The sequence below is a fragment of the Hydra viridissima genome, unplaced genomic scaffold (genome assembly GCF_058129835.1).
Source record: "Hydra viridissima isolate aposymbiotic clone 2 unplaced genomic scaffold, HvirCarnegie_v1 scaffold_11, whole genome shotgun sequence".
NCBI lineage: Eukaryota > Metazoa > Cnidaria > Hydrozoa > Anthoathecata > Hydridae > Hydra > Hydra viridissima.
Window position 1 is genome coordinate 7,114,781 of NW_028324310.1, and position 12,720 is coordinate 7,127,500.

At 27.2% G+C, this 12,720-nt stretch overlaps 2 protein-coding genes across 15 annotated transcripts in view; both read right to left on the reverse strand.

Moving 5' to 3' along the window:
* Window positions 1–1,850: 1,850 nt before the first annotated feature.
* Window positions 1,851–9,928, reverse strand: LOC145191359 (uncharacterized). 8 transcript variants are annotated; one of them, XM_090066978.1, is made up of 10 exons: window positions 9,754–9,892; window positions 8,371–8,547; window positions 7,211–7,510; window positions 6,228–6,463; window positions 4,969–5,784; window positions 4,810–4,863; window positions 3,597–3,866; window positions 2,737–2,873; window positions 2,436–2,651; window positions 1,851–2,337 (listed from the first exon to the last, which is right to left on the reverse strand). In XM_090066978.1, the coding sequence occupies exons 2-10, from the start codon at window positions 8,421–8,423 to the stop codon at window positions 2,017–2,019; spliced, it is 2,403 nt and encodes an 800-aa protein (XP_089923104.1). In that variant the 5' UTR covers window positions 8,424–8,547; window positions 9,754–9,892; the 3' UTR covers window positions 1,851–2,016. The 8 variants fall into 8 exon arrangements, with proteins under 8 accessions (XP_089923104.1, XP_089923105.1, XP_089923107.1 ...); XM_090066979.1 differs by lacking the exon at window positions 8,371–8,547 and having other exon boundaries at window positions 9,754–9,928; XM_090066981.1 differs by lacking the exon at window positions 9,754–9,892 and having other exon boundaries at window positions 8,381–8,553.
* The window catches only part of LOC145191067 (filamin-A-like), a 20,520-nt gene continuing 17,549 nt past the window's right edge, over window positions 9,750–12,720 (reverse strand). For 6 of the 7 annotated variants that reach the window (XM_090066971.1, XM_090066970.1, XM_090066976.1 and 3 more), the window contains 3 exons: window positions 10,518–10,666; window positions 10,258–10,429; window positions 9,754–10,164 (listed from right to left, as the gene is read on the reverse strand). In XM_090066971.1, coding sequence (XP_089923097.1) covers window positions 9,854–10,164; window positions 10,258–10,429; window positions 10,518–10,666 — 632 coding nt within the window. In that variant the 3' untranslated portion in view covers window positions 9,754–9,853. Of the gene's footprint in view, window positions 10,165–10,257; window positions 10,430–10,517; window positions 10,667–12,720 lie in introns of all 7 variants that reach the window. The other variant, XM_090066969.1, reaches the window with a different exon arrangement.

Here is a 12,720-nt window from a genome sequence, read left to right on the forward strand (position 1 = left end):
GTTTTCTCAAGACACATGTTCTTTTGTAGAATATCTCTATGATCTAATATTAGATCAATTCTATAGACAAAGTTTCTAGAACCCCCCCAGGTCAAAAAGTTCTATAAATTTTCTATAAAAAACATTTCATTTCTATAGGAGTTCTATAAAAATAATTGAGTTCTATAAAATTTCTATAGACAATTTCTTGAAGTCTATAGAAATTTCTATAGACTTTAAAATATATTTTGAATTTCTATAGACTTCAAGAAATTGTCTATAGGAATTTTATAGTTCTATAAAATTTCTTTAGACAATTTCTTGAAGTCTATAGAAATTCAAAATATATTTTAAAGTCTATAGAAATTTCTATAGACTTCAATTAATTGTCTATAGAAATTTTATAGAACTCAATTATTTTTATAGAACTTCTATAGAAATTAAAAAGTTTTATAGAAAATCTATAGAACTTTTTGTCCTGGGATGAAATCTTCTCGATTTTTTACTTTTAGCTCTTTTACTTTTATGACTTACCCATTGTTTAGAAAGTTTATTAGATAAAAAAATTTATAATGAAATAGCTAAAAAAAATATAATGAAATTGTTATTAAAAGCTCGTTGATATGCTTGTTGCTATGCAGACCAAATTCGAAGGAAACATTGGATATCTCAAAAACTAAATCAAATTTTTAAAAATGGTTTTCAAATTTGTGTTCAGCGATAAATTTTGTGCCAAAATTACATTAAAAAAATTTTTTTTTTTTTTTAAGATTTTTGAGGGATCTTATACCTTAAATTCAAAGAAATAGAGTTGCATTTATTAGGTAAGCCTTCCCCTAGTGGTGACAAACAATCTGAACATCTTTTTAGGGGATTTGGAGTTGTAGAATCATCCAAAGGATGTTTTTCAGTCAGCTTCAGCTTACCAATTCGGCAAATCAGGCAGTTACAGTTGGAACCTCTTGTCACAATCTTGACATTGATAGTTTGAAAATTGTAAAGAGAAGACAGCTTGACAGATACTCCTCTTTCAACCCTTCCCAGGACAAAAAGTTCTATAGATTTTCTATAAAACCATTTCATTTCTATAGGAATTCTTGAAGTCTATAGAAATTCAAAATATACTTTGAAGTCTATAGAAATTTTATAGAACTTTATTATTTTTATAGAACTCCTATAGAAATGAAATGGTTTTATAGAAAATCTATAGAACTTTTTGTCCTGGGCAAGCTACATCATCATCTAATGTCAGTCGTCAACTTCATAATTTAACAAAAACCACAAACTCCTGCTCAAATGTGTCAAATGTTGCAACACTTCACAGAAAAAATCGAACAAGAAACTAAGCAAATGCAACAATTAAAAAAAACGAAAAAAAGAGACAAAACAAAGATATCAAGAGGTGCAAAATGTGTCAAAAAATTAAGGAAGAAGCAAGGGCCTACCTCTGATCATGAAACTCAAATTTAACTAATTGATGAATAGTTTTTTTGTATATTTAACTTCTAATAAGATTAGTTTTCATTCTATTTTTAATTAATTTAGCTTGATTTTCTTAATGTCTAAAAGTGTCATCAAAACTGAACTCAACATTTTTTTTCATAAAAATCGATTTTTTTTACGCAATTTGTTTATATTCATAGACTCTAAAAAATTCTCTATAAAATGAAAATAAAAACAACCTAAAGAAACTTTTGAATTTAAAGCTAAACCCTTTATTCTTACTCCTAGTTTACTCTATGGATAACAATAAAAACATGTCTTAGCATATATTACTCCGCGAGGTAATACATGCCAAGCATGTCATTGAATCATCATTGTTGCTGATTCAAAAAGGAAATAAGAGCTTGTAAACAAAAAATCGAAAAAAGTCAAATCAAATCAAATTAATAATAATTAAAACTACTATAATACATAATGTAATGAACATTTTAAAACTGTTGATAAATAATTCAAACACTCCATAAACTGCATCAATTTTTTTTAGTACGAGAAAATTGCAAGTTGAAATTATTATTCAAGCAACATTTCAAAATTTCATAAAAAATGCAAACAGGAAACGAAAATTTGAAAGAGAAGGAAATTAAATAACTTATAAAAAAAAATTGCTATAAAAATCATGGCTGCAATTTTCAAGATACCAGGAACACGATAGAGAAAAACAACATGAAACCGGCCTTCTGGTAAAGTGACTGCCATTAAATTTGGAGTGACATAATGCACAGTAGTTAATGTACGATTAAGTAACTGACTAGATTCATAATCAATTAAATGATACGTATCAGGTACCGGTATATATATACATCGCCAGAAAGGGTGGTAGGATAATTTGAATAGGAGATGTTCCAGCAACTCAGCCTGAAAAAATCAACTTTAGAAGAAATACGAAAAAGAAATCAACGCCACATAACAATAATGAATTCAGTAAAACAAAAATCATAAAATTAAAACTTCACTTTAATGCTTGGCTGCTTGACTTGCACTAATGCATGGTACTCATAGAAAGTACGCTTCTGTTCAATTACAACCGAATAAAGTGACATGCCTGCAAAAAGTTTGTCTAGGTGTCTGATTGCTTCATAAGAATCAATGCCATGACCATTCAACTTCCAATTAACAATAGATCCAGGTACATTGGATACAGTGTAACCAAAAGATGACTTACTCATTGTCTACAACCGCAAGTTCATTTTAATAAAAATAAGCAAATATTTTACATCGGGTTTCAACTTATACACAAAATAAATAGAAACGCACCTGTATCTCAACTAAGCTTTGCATTCGTATAACAGAGTTATGCCTAGGATTTAAATACAATAGCACATTTCGAGAATACAAATCTAACGATTGAACAACAGCTTGATGCATATTCTTCATGTTACCATCAACATATCCTGTCATTTTAAAACGATTCATAAGAATATTCTCTTAGTTACCATTTATATACCTAGCCCTTTAACCTGCCTGACCCCAAAAATAGTTCATATATTTTAAATATACTTGAATATATTTTAAATATACTTGACTGACTACTAATGACCTAAATAACTTATTCCTGGGGTTAAAAAACAATAATTTTGTAACGCACCTAAAATATGCTGTATAAGTTCCCATACGGAAACGTTTTGTTTCAATCTAACTATTTTACAATATATACTATGCATATCAATATAAGTGAATGATATATTGTTTTTACAACTGGGTACAGTTATTTTTCCACCAAAAAAATATTCAGATTTTTGTAGTTCATTTATGAAAACTCAACTTGAGTGGTGTTAAAATTCAAAGATTTTGTGTTTTTAATAAACTTAAAGCATACTATTTTTTTTTTACAAGTGTTGTTATAAAGACTTTATTACCAAACTTGATGTAAATAAACTATCAACATTCAAATTAAAGATGACAATTTGTAATTATGAAAATATGAAACGAAGCTAAATTAAACATTATCTTTTCGCAGTTTTCTCATTAAGGAAGATTGGGAAGCAGAGGTTAACTTCAATTTGAAAAATAAAAACACTTTTGTTTTATTTGTTTGTTTAACTTGTTAAAGATGTGACGACTAAGAAAATTTGACAAGCTTCAAGATAATTGCTTCATAAATTTCAATATATTACCTGGCAACCGAATGAAGTTAAAGAAACCGAATTTCTCATCCTCTTCATTAACTTTTAATATTTCAAATTCTTCAAATTTAATGACGCTCTCTAAATCTGCAAGTAGCATGATGTATTTTTCAATAAATGAGGAATATCCAGCCACATACTTTATATTATATAACCTCAAAAAGTTTTCAAATTTTTCTGCAACAACATTTTTCTGTGTAATCAACTCAAAGAAGTAAGCAGATGGATTATCATTTGATTCATGGCAGGCTTCTAAAATACCTAAATTTTTCAGAAACTGAATCTTAAAAACTGATCAAAAATTATCATCAATGTATATAACATCATTAATAAAAGAAATTGTTTACAAAGGTGCACACAGGATTTAGTCTTATAGGAGAGAGGTAGGGTAGGAAGAGGATGGCTGGGATAAACAGAATAAAATATACCAAATCAGTTTGATATGTAAGTTACTAAAAGGATGTAAAGCATAAAATGAAATAAATTTTTATTTGTATTTAGATTGTATATACCAGTAAAAACTTCTTTATTCTTCTTCTTTTTCTACTTAATTTTGTGCATACTAAACCTTTTAAATTTAAAGGGCAAAAATATAGCTGTCAGCAACTTATTTCAAAACTAATAACTAAGGTAGATTAACTTTAACTTATTTTTTTTTTTAATTCAGTTTAGCTTAACAATTAAAATCATCTTTTTTAAAATTTATTTTAATCTTATAATGATCAAAATTAATGCAGAGAATTAAACCAGTGAAAGTTAACATATCATTATTGTATCTCTTTTAAGTTTTCAACCAGATAAGGAAAAATATCTGAGAGTGAGTGTAAAAACTTTTCAGTTTTGTTGTTTGCACTCCATATCAGTTGTTTACTCTAGTCTGGCTGAGCTGCTTTTCACTATTATATACATGTATACAATAACTAAGCAGTAATATACTTAACATGATTCTTTATAAACTACCTCATTAATTCATGTAAATCTCCTTAATTCAAGTAGATTTTTGCCCAGAGGAAAGCATTTGTATTTAACATTGCAAAGAGTCAAACTGTATTTATGCTTCAAATTATGTTTTTATTTCTTTCATAATGCTAAATATTTTCAGTAAATTTTTAATATCAATATTTGTAATTAATTTTTTGATAGCATACAAATAAATTTTGCATTTAGAGAAAATTATATTTTTAAAAAGAATATACTTTCATACCAGGTTTCCCAGTTAGAGTAGGTATGTTAATAAGATCCCATGGCTCACCAGTCCCTTAACCAAAAGATAATAACTTGCATTTGGTTAAATATTTCCAAGATACAAATTTTTGAAAACTTGAAGTCAAAAAATTGCTTAAAGTAAAAAATATTGGAATACCTAATTTTTCATGAACAAGAATTCTTCCATAACTACTGTCATTCTGTAAAGTGCGCAATTTGCTTTGAAAACTTCCATTTACATCAACAAGAATTGCCCTCTCAAATATTCTTAGAGTAAAATTATTTATTGAGATGGCAGAGATTATTATAAAAAGCAGAATTCTTAATAGATTTTTGGGTGTGTTTAGTTTCGAAAAACAATTAAATAAAAACTGAAGAGATGTAGAAGCAAGAAGCAAACCACAAAAATGAACTGAAAATATAAAATTATTCATAGATAAAAAAAAAGGAGACCCTAAACTTGTGAACATAAAGACAAAAACCGTCATTAGAAGTAACCATACAGAAAAATACTGTTGAGTATTAATAGGAACCTCCCTGGATTTCAAAATTGTAAAAACATCTAATAAAGTTTTCATTAACCCCATAACAACCAAGGATGTAAACCAAGAAAAGTAGTTTTTATCATCAAATACTGCACCATTTGTTATTATAAGAATAAGTTGAGAAAACGAACTGATTTGGTCATGACAAGTTTCTTTCAAGTAAGGGTATGAAATAATTGCTGTTACAACCCACCATGATAAATATAAAACAACTCTTATCTGAAGTCCAAAAAACTTCTTAGCAGCAACCAATAAATATGATACTTTGAACTCTTTTGTTAAAACATATGTAATAAATGCTGAAAATGAAGCTAGAGTACAAAATAAACCAGAAGGAATATGGCAACAATAAACAAGACTTAAGTAAAGAGCTGATGTATTTGGATTGCATTCCACCCATTTTATTCCATGAGAATACATCTTTGAAACTAAAAAACAAAATTTGTTTTGTGCACTAAAATTAAAAGAAAAATTTAATCTTTTTCAATTTGTTTAAAAAAAGATAAAAGTTAATGTTAAAATTTTAAAACCAATATTAGAATACCCAAAGTCTAAGTATGGAAGAAAGAAAAAACAAAAGCTGAAAAATATAAGATAAGAGTTGACTATTGCAAAACCTCATTTTAAAAGAGATAAAAATAAATAATAAACAAAAGAGTTGATATTTTGCAATTCGTTAAACAATTTTTAGTACATTTTGGCATAAAACATGTATATTTTATAAACTTAAGTGTTTCCTATTGAAATAAAAACAAGCATTTCTTTTTTCATCTTACGCTACTCATAGGTTATTATTTCTATAGATGTTAAACTAAAATGTAGAATTTAAAATTCATATACTTTGTTATTTTGAAAATAAAATCATCCCTACCTACAATTGGCATTAACACCATTCCAAAAAGCTGTCCATAAATTCCTTGAACAAATATGCTATTAAGTTCAAATCCAAACTGATATCTACTCTCAATGCAAAACAACAAAATTGCTACAAAAATGCTTTGTGTATGAGAAAGCAGCATTTTGTATACTCCGCTATACAGTGTTATAGGGATTAGAGAAGCAAGAAAAACTATAACCCAACGAACGATACACAAAGGAGATCCAAATCTAAAATTGTATCAGCACAAACCCTAAGATATTAACAATTGTAAAAAGAAACTTCATATATTAAATAATAACCATTCACAACTCGGGGGTCTTAAGGGATTTAAATGTAATAGAACATTACCCAGAGTGAAACTAAGTTTTACCAGAGTGAAATAAAGTTTTCTACAAAAACTTCAAATGTCATATAACTTAGTAATTGTCCTATCAAGAAATTTGACTACACACATTGATACTTTGCCCCATTACACTATAATTTATAGTATAATCTATATTTCCCCCCCCTACAAACTTCATGAATTGATTTAACAAATTATTTTTACTTCATTATATTACAACTTTCAAAGTATACTATCAAATAAAGATATAAAATAACAAGAGAATAACTTATTATTTCTAAAAATAGTTTTCAAATGTTATAATTTATTTGAATGCCATGAAACAAATAAAAGTTTTATATATATCATTTAAAATATATTCCAAATTAAAAAGTTAATACTTGTGAAATATTGATCTTTACTTTTATTAATTATTTTATCTAAATTGTTTAAAAGAAATTAACTTTGGGTGACTGTAGCTAATATAAAACACATAAAAATACAGATATTTTTAAATATTTTACTGGTGATTTTTTGTGGTGTTTCCTTTTAAATTTCCTCTAATAACCACAACATAAATAAAAAAGATAAAACTGGAAGTTTAAAAAAACTCCTTTACAAAACCTTTATTAAGAATAAAAAAATTCATTACTTATCAAATATAATCATAGTGAAAGCAGTAAATAAACTTGGTAGAGGTTCTGTCAATACTTGATTCCCTAAAGATCCATCCCAAAAACTTGATCCATTCATCATTAAATCTTTGATATACAGAGCTTCATTAATGTAAGAATAAATTTGTTCACCATTCGGATAAGCATTTTGGCTTGAAAAATATAAAGGGGTTGACCAAATTATTGTGAAAGGAACTATGCATGAAATTGTGGCAACAATTAGAGCTACGAGCCATCTTGAATTGATTGACTCATTTTTATGACAGTGCATTAGATATCTGGAAAAAAAAAATTATATAATGATAAAACATAATTCTTTTTATTCTTAATGCATTTGAGAATCATTGCAAATAAAAAAAAATTCTAATGACAATAAAAGGTTTATGGTGATTACATATAGATATTTTGGCATCCAAATCCAGATTCCCTTAGGCCTTAAATAATTGTCCCCTCTCGCCATACATATAGACTTTGGAAGATTATCCATACTGGGCATTTCACACAATTCTACATACTCTCACACAGCCCCATCCTAACTCCTATGTTAATTGAATTGTAAATTTTGTATACCACTGTCCTATTCTTCTTCTTGAGTTTTTTGTCTAACGAATTCATTTTCTTAACTGGAAAAAAATTTTTTAAAAGAGGGATGTTTGTTAATAACTTATTCTCCTTAGATTTTTCTCATCTGCTAACTTTTGGTTTTCAAGTTATTTGAAACTGGATATTATCATGGTTCCACCATAAAATAGATTCAAAATTTTACAAATTTTAAGTTCTAAATCACCCTAAATTCTCTGAGTACCCCTGGGTTTTAGACCATTTAGTCGAATGGATAAGTTGGTCATAAACAGACATGTCTGACATTTTCACATTTCATAATTAAAAAAAAAACTATATAAAATAATGATAGATAAGTGCCACTTGATATAATTAATGAGAATAACTGTTAACTCACAGATAAAAGTAAAGAAGACATATTATTATTTTCATATTGTCACATTAATAACTTAACTCTATACAATATGTGTTGACCAATACTATACAAGCTAATTGAATTAGTTTTCCCAATATACGTCATTGAATTTAATAAGCAGAATATATTTCAAACAAATAATGTTTAAAAATACCAACTAACAGATGTTTACATATTCTGTGTGTAGCTAATGATTCTTCAGATTTCGATTCCATTTGCACTTTATTTTAGATACAGATACTTTACTTTGAGTACCACTCTAAAGCCTTGCTTAATAAAACGTAAACATAAGACGCTTTGGAAGAATCCAATCAAAAGGGGGTTTATTTAACCAATAAACTAAATTTAAAGATATATTAGTTTATGTTTCGCAAATTTTTGATTAATAAAACTAAAAAAAACTTTTTAATATATGTAATAAACACATTTTAGTTTTAAAAACGAATTTTGAAAATCTATATTGAGTTTCTCTCTATATAATTAAATTCATCCGTATAAACCATGTTCTAATGTTTCTGCCACGGCAACCAAGATACAGCTATTCCCTAATCGTCCGAAAAAAAAGATTTCAGTTAAAATTAGAATAGTTTTTCTAAAATAAAATTTTTTTTTTAAAGTATCTTTAAAAACATTTAAACATGGAAAATCTACAACTTAATGCAAGATTTATTATTTAAAAAAGATACTATTTGAAAACAAGGTAACTGTAACTTGTTAATTAATGCCGAAGTTTTGAATTTAATCTATTCTGTGAGCAATCGACGCACAATATTGTGCGTCGATATCGCTTTTAAGATTTAGCAAATGCGACGCTCACGTTTGTTTTCTTAGTTAAAACCCTTAAAGTAACCTAGTGGCATATAATTTGACTCGTTGAACACAACGCCGTTGTCAAAAGACTTCTGCGTCCCATTACAAAATCTCCGTGTTAAGAAAGTGTCCGACATTTGACTTTAAAATACCATATTTTCCATAAAATAAGATTACTCTTTTGGGCACACATCTCGTTTTTTAAACAGAAAGAAAGGTATGTCAAGTATTGTTATTCATCTTTCGTCTCATATCGTATCATTTTAAGAAGATGAGTTTTTCAGATCTTGTTATGCCTCGGTTTACGCGAGATTTCGGTATCGATATTGAATAGCAAAATTTCCGGACGCAGATGCTTAAGATAAAACACTTAGACTTGTGTAAAATTCTGTAGTAACTTTGTTATAGAGTTTAGTTTATGTGTTAATTGTAAATTGCGGTTAAACACTTAATGACGGTTAGTAAATAAAAATTAGAAATTTGGATTTATTATCAAAAATTAGAAATTATTATTAAAAATTGGAAATTTGGATTGTTAATTACATTGTGAAAAACAGATGAACATCATTTTTACTGAAAGTTTGACGTCATTTGCTTGACGTTTTTTTCAAAATCTATTGATTATAAGTTATAATTCTAAAATTTTATTTAATTGCTTATATAATCTCCATTTTAATTAGGATACAGTATAAAATATGATTTTTACAACTTTTTAGATGAAAACAAAGAACTTACGCAAGCATTAACATCAGTATAAATTCATTTTTACATTCAATAAATAATCAGATGATTGTTTTTAATTTCAGAAAAATTTTGTTTAGAACTTAGAATGCCATCACCCATTGCTTAACAAGCCCTCTTGTCTTTGTATTTTTTCTTTGTTTTCTTTCCAAGATCTTAGTTCTTTTTTGTTTTCTGCGACAAAAATTTCGAAAGGACTCCCTGTGATGTGTTCATCAGACCAAAAAACATTTGCCGTATAAATACCTCGCTCAGTTGGATTGTAACGGACAGTAATAATACGATCTTGATGGCTTTCGCGAAACATTTCGACTTTAAAAGCACCTTTAGGTCCATGAATTCTAATTTTAAGTGTTCCGGGACCTGCTCCTTTTGAATCAACTTTGAAAGTACCTTGGAAATTTGCTAAAAAGTGTTTATATATTAACAGTTTGATATATTTAATATAAAAATGATTGTCTTTTTTAAAAAGTCCTCAAAAACTAATATTTCTCTCACCTAAAATCCCAGACTCTAATCCAGGCCCTCGAGCTTTAACTTTTTTTGCGTCAGTAGCCTGCATAATTCTTACAAGAAACGGCGATCCTGTTATGGGTTTATTATCCCATTCTACTTCCACTGTATGTAAGCCAGGCTCGGTAGCATTCAAATCAACAGTGTAAGTTCCGTCCTATTAGTAATAATAAGTAATAATGATTTAAAAAATTAGATTGAGTTATGGAGTCTAAGAAAAATCTTAGAAACAGTATTGCAGTTACTTTATTGTCAGATATAAGAACGTAAGTCATTTTTCCAGATGGTGCTCTACATTTGCAGCTCAAACTTCCACGTCCTGCTCTCCTTCCGTCAAGTGTGAAAATAACGGGCTGACCAGCAGTACCTTCTCTTATACCACTTCCTTTAAGAACTTGAAACAAAAACTCAAACTTATTTGGCATAAGTTTATAAAGTTTATTTTATTTATAAATTAACTTAAAAGAGAAGTAAGAAGATAACGCTTATTAATTTATATGGTTGTATAATTTAATTTATGCATAATTTATATAATTGTATGACATCAAAATCATCTTTGTACTCTTCTAATAAAAAGTATACCTTCGATGATGTTATTGTTGTTGTTATATTTAAATAAAATACTTTAAGACAATTGATTGATGCTTTAATACTCAAGGATTAATAGTCTTTGTGAATTTCAACATTTTAAAAATCTTACAGCATTAAACTGTTAAGTTTTATATAAAACTGTACGCTTTTTTTGCTTCTTTGAATTCTTTTTCGGCTTTTTTTTGTAAGAACACGTCCTCACGCATGATGGCTCCTACTTTTTTCTCTTAGCTTCTGTGATGTTATTTTAAATTCTGATACAAAAAAACTAGAAGAATTTTTTGTATTAGAATTTTTTTTTCTTTTTCTATCAATAATAGTAAAAAAAATATAGTATTCATTTAGATAGAGGATACTTTCATTTATAAATGATTTTGTTTAGATATCTTACCTAAATCTTCTTTATTATCATGCACTCTTCTGTTTGCCATTATTAAATATGTTCATGAAGACAAAAATTGTTTTTACTGAAATAATAAGTTATGAGTTTGACGTGTAAGAGTATTTTTTTTAAGGAGGTTTTTAATTACAGATAATATTGCCTTTACATTAAGGTTCGTGTTTTTAAGCCCCCTTTATAGGTGAAAGATTAAATTGGATTAAGTTGTTGAAAAATCAATATTATAAATTTTGTTTTAAAAACAGAATTCTTTATTTAATTTGTATAATAGATGATAAAAAATAAAACAATGTTGATAGCAACACAAAGAATTCTTTTTGCGTTTTTAAAATCAGATCAGATCTTAAATGAAAGGGATATTTGAACTGTAATTATTTTTATGTGACTTTGCCAAAATAAAACCTGTGAAAAAACGCGTTATTGTAAAAAAGTATTTTTTGTTGACGCTATTCTCAATCAAATTTTGTGTTCAAATATATATTTGTATATATAAAAAATTTCATATATTTTTTCATATATATATATATATATATATATATATATATATATATATATATATATATATATATATATATATATATATATATATATATATATATATATATATATATATATATATATATATATATATATATATATATATATATATATATATATATATATATATGTTAGGGTTGGCCAAAATCTAAAAAATTATTTGAAAATTACACGTGGCTGCATAAAAAGTTGTTCTTTACCATAAAAAAATTATTGTAAAAAAAAAAAGTTTTCTAGGATGGTTCTAAGTACTACCGCATTTTATTTAAAGAATCGTGTTTTTATGCAAAAATATCACTACAAAAAATTAGGTGATGTGGGATTGGGAAACATTTAGCATCTATTCCAAATGTTTAAAATGCTTTAACTATCACACAAAATATATTTTAACATTAAAAAACGAATCATTTATTCTATATAACCAAGGTGCTATCTGGTGCAGTGATGCATGGTATAACGGAAATTTTTATTTGAACTGAACAAAGTCAGAGAATAACTCTTTCTTATTGAAATTACCTACAAGTTTTCTATGATTTTCAACGACTTCTATTACTTCGTTTCATACTTCCTCATCCTAAAATTAGTTAAACATTCTGTATAAAACATCTGAATAAAATTTTAAATACTTTTTTAAAATACCTTTGTCTCACCTTTGTGAGTATCTGAAGATAATCCGAACATAACTTGATTCCTCGCTCTGCAACATCGTTTGTAACCTTGACTGTTTTAATAAAATGTTTCATCTTTTAAAAGTTTCTATCTTCCTCCCATTCTGAAGGAGGAATTTTAAGCCATTTACTGTTATCATTTAAGTTATGAAAGAGCAACCAAGATCTTTTCCCAAAATAAGACAATATCTCTGAGTTCTTGTGAATAGATGAAAGATTAGGTTTTCCAGAGTTGATAGCAAGTGGCTTTCT